Raw genomic sequence first — 12,101 nt, 5'->3', positions numbered from 1 at the left:
CGCCCCGCCCAGAGGGAGAGGGAGGGAACTCGAAACTCCGCCTCCTCCTTCGCCGGCGACGCCGCCGCCGCCGCCACCACCCCCCTCACACTTCGTCTCCCGCCGCCCTGGCCCGGAAACGCCCGAGCCGGGGCCGAACGTGCGTGCGTGTGCGCGCGTGCGCGTAGGTTTCCCTCCTCTTCTCTCCCCCCCTTTCACTCCCTCCCTCCCTCAGCCCTCCTCCTTCCCCCTCAGCAAAATGGCGGCGCGTGGAGGCCTTGGGAGCCAGTGAGTGACTCGCCGTCCCTCCTCCACCTCCTCTTCTTCTTCCTCCACCTCCTCCTCCTCCTCCTCCTTTCCCCCCACCCCTTCCCTCACGCTCCTCTCCGTCGCCGCCAGGCTCATTTGCATCGGGCAGTCGCCGCCCCCCCCGCCCTCCTTCCACCTCGTAGTTGTTGTGTTTCTCCCCCCCCCATTCTCACCCACTTTACACACACACATCTCCTCCTCCTCCTTCACGGTTGTTCCTCCTCCTCCTCCTCTCCCCACCCCCTTCTTCCCCCCCCTTCCCTCTCTCTCTCTCTCTTTTTCTGTCACAGCCGCCCCTCCCCCTCTCTTCTCAATCCACACCTCCCCCACCCCAACACCGCCAGCCCATCAATCAATCAGCGGCGACCGGGAGCGGATCGATCAATGGTCGGGAGGAGGAGGCGGCGGCGGCTGCTGCTGGTTAATGAACAATGTGTGAGAGCTGCGCCGAGCTGCTGGAGGTGTTAAACGAGAGTAAGTCGGAGAGGCCTCCGAGCTTCGGAGGAGGAGGAGGAGGAAGGGGGCGAAAAAGACGGTTTTCTATCTATTTCTTTATTTATCCCCACCCCCACCCCTTCTCATCCTCCGACGATTCCCCCCCCCAACCCCCCATTTTCTTTTCTTTTGCACGAGCCTCCCCTGTATGGAGGGGGGGGAGATACCGGGCACCGCGTCGCCCTCCCATTTCACCACCACCACCTTTATATATATATATATATATATAAATCCACTTGGCCTCGTTTTGGAGGAGAGGCCGGCTTGGCCATGTTGTGCAGAGTGGGAAGAGGAAGGCCGGTTCCTGGGCCCGCCGCAGGGCTGCCAATCCCGGGGACTCGGCCCGAGAAAGCGGCCGGTGGGGGACGGGGGGCGGAGGAAGATGGGGAACGGTTTTATCTTCTCTACCCTTCCCACCCCACGATGCCTCCCCTCGAGACGAGGGCGAAGGGACACGGATGCGGAGCTTTTATTGGGAGCGAGGGGATTTCCTCAACCCCCGCGCCCCAGTTGGAGGGTGCAAGGGGGGCGGCAGCAACTTAAAAGCCCCTCTTGGAGCTCTTCCCGTGGCCTTTCTGCCGGCATCCTCTCGCCCTGCAGCCGAGAGGCCTAGTTCTCCTGCTTGCCTGTGGTCGGGATGAGGCTGCAGGCGAGCCCGGCTTGTGCTGCGAGTTGGCTGCGCGGATGTGCTCTGAGCGCCGGAGGAGGGAGGAGTAAAGCTCTAGTTGCAAATACTCCGCTCTCCTCCCGCCGCCTCGCCCGCTGTACTGAGGTCCTAAGCGGGGACGAGCGACAAAAGGGGTCTTGAACCGGGAGTAACCCCTTGGGGTGTTTTGTTTTTGGTCTGTCAAGGGTTGGGGTGACTATGAAGGAGGAGGTAGTAGTGGTGTGCCTTTTTATTTTGCATCCATATAGTGAGTTTTGCACTGTTGCTTCTGGTTCTGTCATATTCTGGTTCACTATTAACATTTAACGTAATGCCTTTTTGTATCTGTTGTAAATTTTTACTACACTCTTCCTCCAGTAAACTACTGCAATAGTTTATTGTGTTCAAAGTTCTTTCTTTCTTCCTTTCAAAAACCTAACTCCTCCCATCTTCTGCATATCTGCACTATTATTTTTTTTATGTTGCAGCTCTCAAACTCACCTGGACTCCTGTTTCCAGAATTTCTTGATCCCTTGCTGGGATGTTAGTTGCAGACAAACATCCCTGTTTTGTATACTTAGTAAAGGATTTGAACAGTCATCTTTGAAGTAGAATGTGTCTGATATGCATTCTTTTGTCTAAATCCCTTGCAACTGAGACTTGGTTCCTTGTGAATATGTGTAAGGTTTGGATTAAAATGGATTCCTTGTTCAAGTTTATGCAAGCTGTTTGGAACTTTTTATTGCTGTGGATGACCTGAGTAAAGAACTGCTAATAAAGAAAGCATGGGTACCATAGATAGATGGTGGATGTTGATAGGCAAATCTCCCTAAAATGTTAGAATGTGTAAATAATGAAATTGATGTAAAAGAGGGGAAATTCTTGTACAGTTCCTGATCCTATAAAAGGTGTCCAGAGAACATTATCTTCTGTGTGTGCAGGCTGAAGGAAAATGGAGAAAATGTTTATATACACTTATTTCTCAATCATGTACAGTATTTGGAAGGTGTTGGTGACTGCTAATAAATGCAATATAGGGTTTTTGTGAGGATAAGCTCCTGGGAGAGCAAAAGATCAAAGAAATAAACTTGACCAGAACTTAATAACTTTCTAATTAAAGGCTGCTTTACCAGCTGGTTTGGTTATTAACATGTAATTATTTATGTGTAATTATTGCATCTTGTTATTGAAGAGTTAAATGTTTTGCCAGTGGTGCATTCTGTAGCCCTTATTATCTGAGGATTTGCTATGTCCATTTCTGATCCAAAACTAGTACCCTGTGCTTGCATAGTCCCAGTGAAGCCTGTGACTTACTTCTGACTTGCTCTGATTGTGTTAAGATTTCAGGCAGCGGTTGCTTTTACCCGCTTGTGTTTATGTATTTGTTTCTATTATATAGTTTGTTGGTATGGACTGGTATGGCTTTAACTTTGAGGTGGAGAGAAAGAACCCTGGTGTGTTGAGATCAATCTGGAATGACTGTAGATTATGGAGTTATCAGTCAGTGAGTCCTCCTCAGATTTATTGCACAGGTGTTAATGATCAGGCATAGGCAAACTTGGCCCTCCAGATGTTTTGGGACTACAACTCCCATGATACCTAGCTAACAGGACTGGTGGTCAGGGATGATGGGAATTGTAGTCCCAAAACATCTAGAGGGCCAAGTTTGCCTATGCCTGCTTTCGATTGTTGAGTTTAGAAACTTATTTTCATAAGATTTGAGTATCCATATTGAGCACACTAAAATAACATTAAGACAATTAGAAAGAATTCTGATTGCAATACTTAAGGCAAAGCTGTAGTTTAATGTTCTGTAGACAGTCGTCACTGGTTAAGGAAAAGAAGTGGAGGGAAGAAAAGTAATTGCAGTACTTGAAATTCAGAAAAGAATGATGGCACTGCATTTGTATTTTCATGAAGCCTAACCATGTCTACTCAAAATCAGACATGAAACCAAAGTGGCTTACACCAAGGTAAGTGGGGTTAAGACTGCAGGCTAATTATGCAATGAATCTAAAATCATGGCTTTTCAAGTACAGTATCTGCACTGCTTTGCATGAAGTGATCTTATCATAAATATTTGACTGTGTGTACATCATACATTTAAAGCACATCCCACCAAAGAATCCTGGGAACTGGTTTACTTATCACAAGCTACAATTAGTAGCATCCTTAACCACTGCAGTTCACAGGATTCCTGGAGTAGGAGTGGGTCATGTTTTAAATGTATAGTGTATATGCAGCCTTCCCCCCTTGTGCATGCATGCATGCGTACTCACTTTCGTGCCCACTTTCGTGCATCTGGTGCATGCCTAATTGTAACTGACAATTCTGAGAACCGAATTTACTAACTTATGCTATGAAAGGGACCCAGATTACAGTCATGATGTCCATTTGTTTCATTTGCAGTATCTCAAGAACCCCCCAAAATCACACAAGTAATGGAATAGAGAGAGAATGGCAGATGCTGACTCCCTAATATGCAGCCTACAAACACATACAACCTACAAACACATGCAACCTACAAAATGTGGTGGAGCAAATTAAAAATAGTTGCATCACTTGTGAGAAGATATTACCCATTGAGTGTTGTGCATTGTAGATTGTGTGGTGGAGGCTCCCCTTTTTATGGTTTTATTCAAGAAACTCTTCATTATTTACTTATTTTAGTATTACAGCTATTACAACTGGAAATTCCAAGTCTACATTCACTTCAAAAGGGAAGAAAGCAGCCAGTGAAAACTGGTAATGAATGAGGTCATGTTTAAAACTTGTGAGTCAGGGATTGCCAACAGTTCTCTGCCCTGCCTGCTGAGCATTTGGAATTGCTTTTCATTCTGCTAAAACTACTGGAGCTGAGCCTTGAGAGAGATTCGGGAACTGAATTAAACTTCCACTATGTCACTGAACATTGTTAAAGAGTATTTGTGTATACTAAGCAGAAAACACAAACGTGTATTTTGATACATGCCGTTTTGAAAGAGAGAGTGAGAGATTTAAAATGAACTGTTTTAGATACCAAGTTGCAATAATTGGGAAAAGGAGGAAATAATACAACGTTCAAGAGAACGTTAAAATAATAACATCATTGGACAAAGGTGAAGGAATCACATAAAAAGGATTTGCATAGCAAGGGGACTAGTTTTCCTCTTATCCACAACACTCTATTCTAAAATTTGCTCCTTTCTGCTGGCTGGGAAATAGTCTCTAGCCCAAGTAAGAGAATGAGAGGCACTTGCCATAGCAGAGAATATAGAAAGGCCAGAAACAGGATGGGGTAGTTATCTCCTTCTTGTGATGAAAGTTTCCCCCGAGAAACATGCATTTTCTGCCATAGCTTTCCTTTCCTTTTCTTCTGCTTTGTGTGCAACTAGTTATAGAGACCACATAATGCAATAGAAAACAATTATACTTTTTGATGCATCTAATTTGCCTCAAAAATACTATTCCACTGCAGGAATGAGGCAAAAGGTGTCAGCTGCTGTGATATAAGTTATCGGAGTATAGTGTACCATCTATACTGTTGACAATATTGGGTTAAAAGTTTCTGAACAGGAATATGTTGTTGCTGTTTAGTCGTTTAGTCGTGTCCAACTCTTCGTGACCCCATGGACCAGAGCACGCCAGGCAGGAATATATAATACTAGAATATTGTGTTCGGGGAAATTGTGTGGGGATATTCTGGAACTGCAGTTCTTCTTCCTACAGTTATACTCTGTGGTGGACTGAGGCACTCTACAAAGAGGAAGTGTGAGGCTCCCTTTGTCTAAACCAGGGATTGGGTACCTGTGGCGCTCCAGTTGTTCTTGGTCTGCAGCTTCCATAATCCTACTCCATTTGGCCATGCTGTCTGTTGGCCCTGGTTCTACATCTGCACTGTAAGCAGTGCTGCTGCATGTTAATATAGTGCTATCAGTGTGTGTGGTGGTCAATCTGGGCCCCTAGAACTGTGACTTCATTTCATGCCAGTGGCCAGGAGGGTGGAAAGGTGAGAAAAGTTATGGCAGAAAAGGGAAATTTTGGCTCTGGCGATTCCCACTGCTGCCATGTGGCACCTGATAGATTGCCCCTTGGAGAATGCTGCTCTTGACAGAAAAAAGGTTCCTCAACCTTGCTTTTACAGAGTGCCAAGCAAAAAGGACATTAAAATCTAAATCTAAAGACTATTGGGTTCCATCCTTGTTTTCCTTCTTCTGGATAAATCTTGCTGGAATTTAAAGTTTAGAGTGTGTTTATAAAACTGAAGTGGGGGGGGGTGTGTCACCATGACCATTAGCAGCTACTTTGAGTAATGCTTAGAAATGATTTGTGGAACATAAAATAATGTAGTCTTTAGAACTTAATGCAGCATTGGCTTATCTTCAGAGATCACATGGACTATAGTCCTGCTGCTCCTTTGATGAAAGTTAAGCATGTGATAAGTGTTCATTTTTTTATATTATCCTAATCCCCTTTCCTCCATTGGGTTCAGTATGAGTAATCTGCTAATACAGAACTCTAATCTAGAATTAAATTCTTGGTTAACTTGTGTTCCTAGGATAGCTGTTCCTTGTGAACCATGTGGGAATGCTCTTTTGAGATGCAACGATATCCAAATATCTCTGAAAATTTGAGATCAGGACTATACTATGTGCATGTTTATGTTTCACAGAGGAGGTATATGAACTGACTGCAACTCTTAATATTGGATGTTTATGCTTTGTCTCTGAAACAGATTTGTGCGTTGAATTTCTGATGTAATAACATAGAGTGGAGATTTTAGAGCCACAGTTTCAAATTAGTAATGCCTACTGCATTTCACTTGAGCAGGCCCTGTTGTTGCCTTCGCTCCCTCCCCTGCTCTCTTCTTCCTTCCCACAGGTCAGACACTATCTGATGCCCCTATAGAGATAGTCTGCCTGGAGCTGGCGCCATTGGAGTCTTAGAAACTTACTGGAGTCCAAAGAATCCAATTCTTATGAGTCTTTCTATAGTAATATATAGGGCCTGTATATGTAGTACTTTTGGACAGAAGAACAGATTTCTGAGTTTAGAATAGGCTTGCTTTTAATTTATGAAAGGTGCCTATGTGTCAATTATGTATTAAGAATTTTTTTTTGCAATGTATCCACATTGGGTTCTACCCAGGTAGTGGCTTTGCAGTAGCAGAAGTGTTGCCACCACTCCAAGGTGCATCTCTCTGTGCTGTACCACATCCTATTCCAGCGGGCTCCCTAATCCTGAGGGGCATGGGAATCTGCATTCTGTAGGAAGGATTAGCAAGAATCAGATGCCCTGTCTTGCATAAGCAGAATCATTTCTTTTCAAAGCCACCACTAGCATGCAACTATGACTGAATACTGTTAATAAATGATAATTAGGAATTGATGCTGAACAGCGTTCAAAATTCGCCAGGTGCATTTCACACCTGGCTATCAGCCACTTGCGACCAGGTAAAGATGCCTGGGTGCCAGGATTGGCATCTGACGTCTCCACTATCTGGAGATGCATGCCTGGGGATCATTGGATCTGCTCTGCTTTTACACACTAATACCCCTACCAGTAGAATTCTATCCGTTATCTTTTATCTGCACATTCAGAATGAATTTCTAGAGTCATCAAGTCATACTGAAAAATATAACTTTAGTTGTATTTATAGTCATTCATTTTGGCGACTCTAACTCTGGTTTATAGAGCCATTTGGCACCTAGCTTATATATTGATGAGTTTCTAATAATGATTCTGAAGTACAAATGCATGAATATGCATGAATGCATGAATATGACTTAACCTAGTAAGTAATTATAGTAGTACCCAGTAGGACAAATTTGTGAAGAACCTATCATATGGTTTTCTGTGGTAAGGAAAGCTGCAATCCTATGCATAATTACTTGAGAGTAATTCCTATTAAGATTCCAAGCATATATGTCACCTGTGGTTGATCAAGCATGGAATTATTATGTTTTAGGCTGGCTTGCAAATTACTGTAACTATTTACATGCAGCTGCCTTTGAAGACTCATTGGAAATGAAATTTCACCTGGTGCAGAATTCAATTCATTGACTGAGGCCAGTTTTTCAGGACCGGGGTTTGAAATTAGCAGGGTGCGATGCTTATTTTGCACCTAAAGATTCTCCATTTGTAAGCACCTCAAAAAGTCTGGGTGCCATTTTTTGTGCCTGGCTGACACTCAAGGATTACTGAAATGTATGTGCTTTGAAGCCTTGCAGTGTATGTTAAGAATAGACAATATGTTAAGGCGTTTAACAATAAAGAGTACAGTGGAACCTTGGGTAACGTTGCCTCCGGCTTACGTCACCCTCTGCTTGTGACTAGCGCCAACACGGAAGTACCGGAACAGGTTACTTCCAGTTTCGCGCATGTGCAGAAGCGCTAAATCACGCTGTGCACACGCAAACACAACGCTTTTTTGCGCTGGTTTTGGGTTGTGGTGCTGCCTCTGGAACAGACCCCCGCAGTAACCCGAGGTTCCACTGTAGAGTGTCACTTATGTGAATTGCATATTAGTTCATGCTTATCAAAATAATAAATAAAAAGTGTTGCCAAACCCACCAAATGATGACTAGACATTCTGTTTTGGCACTCACAACTCAGGTCCCAAGAGCCATTTGGCTCCTAGCTTTTCTATCCCAGTTTCTAACACTGTTCAGAACATATAACACCAATACTATTTCAACTGTACAGTGGTACCTCAGGTTAAGTACTTAATTCGTTCCGGAGGTCTGTTCTTATCCTGAAACTGTTCTTAACCTGAAGCACCGCTTTAGCTAATGAGGCCTCCAGCTGCTGCCACGCGATTTCTGTTCTCATCCTGAAGCAAAGTTCTTAACCCGAGGTACTATTTCTGGGTTAGCGGCGTCTGTAACCTGAAGCGTATGTAACTTGAGGTACCACTGTACTGGCTTTTGATAAGTTTTCAGTCCCTATTGAAGATGCTGGTTATTACCTTTAACACCTTATATGACTTAGGACCAGGCGCCTCTCATATGAATTTGCCTAACCACTCAGACCATTGGGAAAGGCACTGTCTGGATTCAGCTGGTGGAGATGTTGTGAGACTCGCTTTTTTGTTCTAGCACCCAGATTATGGAGCTCCCTAGCATGGGAAATCTGCTTTGGCTCCTATACTGGCCATGTTTTGGCAACACCTGAATACCTATTTATTTCAGCAGGTTTATGGCCTAACTGACATTTGATCCATCTTCTGACCGCTGGATTTTTCCTCCTTCACTTCTTGGATTATTTTATCTGCTGCATTGTTTATTCTGTTTTTAAATTATTGCTGATTATCACTTTCATTGTAAGATGCTTTGAGCTCAGCTCAGAAGCTGGAAAAGTAGGATATAAATATTAATATAATATTTTATGGGCTATTAACTTATTTTCAAAGCCACAGTTGAGATTTACATACAGGCTTAGAAATTCATGGGCTCTGTCCCAAAGAGTAGATTCACTAGATTCTTGTTTGGGACTGATAATTACTACCTCTCATTCTGTAATCATAATCACTACTACAGATTAAAGTCGCTATATTTCATTTCTCTCAGTACGTGTAAGCAAATACTTCACTTTTTTTTATCTTGAAGTACAAAGTGGTGAGTTAGGATTGTGGGAGTTTTTTTGACCCTGGAAATAACTTGTAATGTAGCTTTTACCAGGCTAGTACTGTCCAGATGTTGTTGAACTAAATTGTTCCTGGCCATTGGCCATGCTGTTGGAGCTGCTGAGTGTTGTAGCCCAAAGTATCAGAAAGGTGTGAGGGACAGGTGGAAGGTGCTGTGCACTCCTGTGTACTCCAGAAGTAAGTTCCACTGAGTCTAGCAGGACTACCCTTAGGTAAGTTTTGCAGCCTTATTGTGGTATAAACCTTTGTGGAATACAATGGTAGCTCGGGTTACAAACGCTTCGGGTTACAAACTCTACTAACCCGGAAGTAGTACCTCGGGTTGAGAACTTTGCCCCAGGATGAGAACGGAAATCGCGCGGCAGCAACAGGAGGCCCCATTAGCGAAACCGTGCCTCAAGTTAAGAGTGGTTTTGGGTTAAGAACGGACCTCTGGAACAAATTAAGTTTGCAACCCAAGGTACCACTGTAGAGCCCACTTAGATTCATGAAGCATTAGGTGTAGTTGGCAGATGACGGTGTATGCATTTTTCTATCTTCACACACACGTACACATGGGTATGAGAAGGAATGGTAAATTGTAGACCCAGCAAAGGGCAGCAGAGGCCTGTGTCACTTTTATGAACAACTCTCACGTATGCAAGATAACAACAGAATAATGCATTCATAACAGCAGTTACTGTGATGATACTGTTTTTCTCCTTTTTCTATGCTAATTTTTGACCAGTAGTGCAAAAGAAATCCAGAGAGTCGTGATTAAATCTGAATTCAACAGAACCAGATTTGCTGATGAATTTTAGTTCAGTGGTTTCATGCTGGAGCTTCCTTTTGTTGTATGATTACTTGAGTTCCAGTAATGACCTTGTTTGAACATAATATTTAACTGTGTTTTAGGATGTGGTGCTGAAGCTCATGGGGGACAGTGACTGATAGCAGGCCTTCTCAGTGGTGGTGCCCTGGTTCTGGAATGCCTGCCCTAAGGAAGTTTGGCTTCCTTCCTTCTTGGTTAGTTTTTGTCTCAGTCTGAAGACTCACTTTTATGCAAGCATTTGGAAATAATTTATCGGGCCCAGAGCTGTCATTAGCTGCTGTTTGGAATGTCAGTATGTGTTCCTGATTTTAGTGCTTCCTTTATTTTAATGCTCTTTTATTTTGTGGTGATGGTATTGGGTGTATGCAAATGGTATTTGTTGTTTAGCTACTGTACGCACCTCTGGGATTGTAGCTGATGAAGGGCAGCCAAGAAATCTAATAAAAAGAAAGAAATCTTGTATTAGCAAGGAGGTTATCTGGGATGTGGCTAAATGTCACTTGTCTTTCATAATGCTATTTGTGGTGCTATAGGCATTGTGACTATTATGTATTGTTAATATCTTTGTTGGCTCAAGACTCAAGGTTTGTGGTTTTCTTGATTACATTCTGAGACCTTTGGCATTGATAATGGCTGAGAGGAGGAAAGAAACAGAAGTCTCTGCAAAGGAAGAATGGATACAAAAAACTTATGGAATATACAGAATTGGCGAAACTTACCGGAAGAATAAGAAATCAAGATAACGTACTTTTTTAAATAAAAGAATGGAAATAGTTTATTGAATATTTACAGATAAATTGTAAACAGATAAGAACATTGGCAAGATTATTGTAATAAGCTGCAGCTTCATAAGAGTAGATATTTAAAGTAGATGAATACATGAGGAAATTAAGTTAATTTGAATATGCAGAAGATATTAAAAATAAATTTAAGGAATGCAGAAAGAGGGGGAAGGAAGTCAAGTTTTGAAATGTTTAAATGGTTGTAAAATCAGTGAAATGTATAAACCTGAAAAGTTTAAATAATTAAAAGAGAAAAAAAGATAATGGCTGAGAGCAGTACTTGTGCTCATTTGCTTTCCAGGAGGCAACAGTTACTCTTCTTCATTGACCACACAAGTGACTAATTGCACCCCTATTGCTGATGCTATAATAACACTTCAATCTTGAAATGATGCTGGAGATTCAAAGTGACTTTTCAGTATTTTTACCTTGCAGAGTCTATTACCGGGTGCATGCTTCAGAGTTAATTAATCTTTCACAGTGAATGTTTTTATCTCTGTGTTAAATGTGCTCTTCTTTAGGAACTCTGCTTAAATTTCAAATCTAGGCACAATAGTTGTTGAGCTGGGGGGGGGGGAGTTTTTGAGCATTTTAAGGCAAAAACAAGATAGCCAACACGGGCTGCTGTATGTCCAGATTTTCCCAGACATTTTGCTGATTTCCACCTGGACACTTCTTCTGACAATGTTCCTGGTATGTCCAGAAAATCCAGACATGTGGGAACCCTAACTTAGCTGTTGTCCTTTATGTTTGATCACAAGTTATTCTGTTTCTCTTCAAATGTTTACTAAAATTCCAAGTATCATCATCTTCTTCTTCTTCTTCTTCTTCTTCTTCTTCTTCTTCTTCTTCTCCTCCTCCTCCTCCTCCTCCTCTTCTTCTTCTTCTTCTTCTTCTTCTTCTTTGCATTTTCAAAACAGGAACAGAGAGAATATTTAACCCCCTCCCTATCCCTTCCCTCCTCCTGTCCCACTTACAACTTCATAACAAATAACAGCATGTATACATATACAGTACCATATGACTTCCCTTTCACCTTTTTCCTGGTTCCTTTGCTTTTCTACTACTCCGCGTAATCCACATTCTTTTAACCATCCAATTTGCTATCTATTAAATTATCCATTTCAACTCTGCTTCGTTTACTCAAGACTTGCTAAGCTATGTATTTGTTTATACTGGTTCTTAAAATGTTCAATAAACATTGTCCATTCCTCCTTGTATTCCTTATCTTCGTTTTCTCGTACCCTGTTCATCAGACTAGCCAGTTCAGCATATTCGAACATTGCACATTGCCATTCTTCCTTAGTGGGTCATACCTCTAGTTGTGTTAGGTTCATGTTACAGATTTTCGGGTTGCGAACACGGCAAACCCGGAAGTATATACTTCCGGGTTTCACCGCGCAGAAGCGTTCTGCACGCTTCGCACATGTGCAGAAGTGCTCTATCACGCTCTGC

At 42.7% G+C, this 12,101-nt stretch overlaps 1 protein-coding gene across 2 annotated transcripts in view; it reads left to right on the top strand.

Annotated features, from left to right (window-relative positions):
• Positions 1–550: 550 nt before the first annotated feature.
• USP34 (ubiquitin specific peptidase 34) overlaps positions 551–12,101 on the top strand; it is a 105,488-nt gene continuing 93,937 nt past the window's right edge. Inside the window, exon 1 of one of the 2 annotated variants that reach the window (XM_081854417.1) lies at positions 551–762. In XM_081854417.1, coding sequence (XP_081710543.1) covers positions 720–762 — 43 coding nt within the window. In that variant the 5' untranslated portion in view covers positions 551–719. The remainder of the gene's footprint in view (positions 763–12,101) is intronic. The other variant, XM_081854418.1, reaches the window with a different exon arrangement.

This window comes from Podarcis erhardii (genome assembly GCF_964252035.2).
Source record: "Podarcis erhardii genome assembly, chromosome: 3".
In the NCBI taxonomy this organism is placed as follows: domain Eukaryota; kingdom Metazoa; phylum Chordata; class Lepidosauria; order Squamata; family Lacertidae; genus Podarcis; species Podarcis erhardii.
This window is presented reverse-complemented; position numbering and strand designations above follow the sequence as displayed.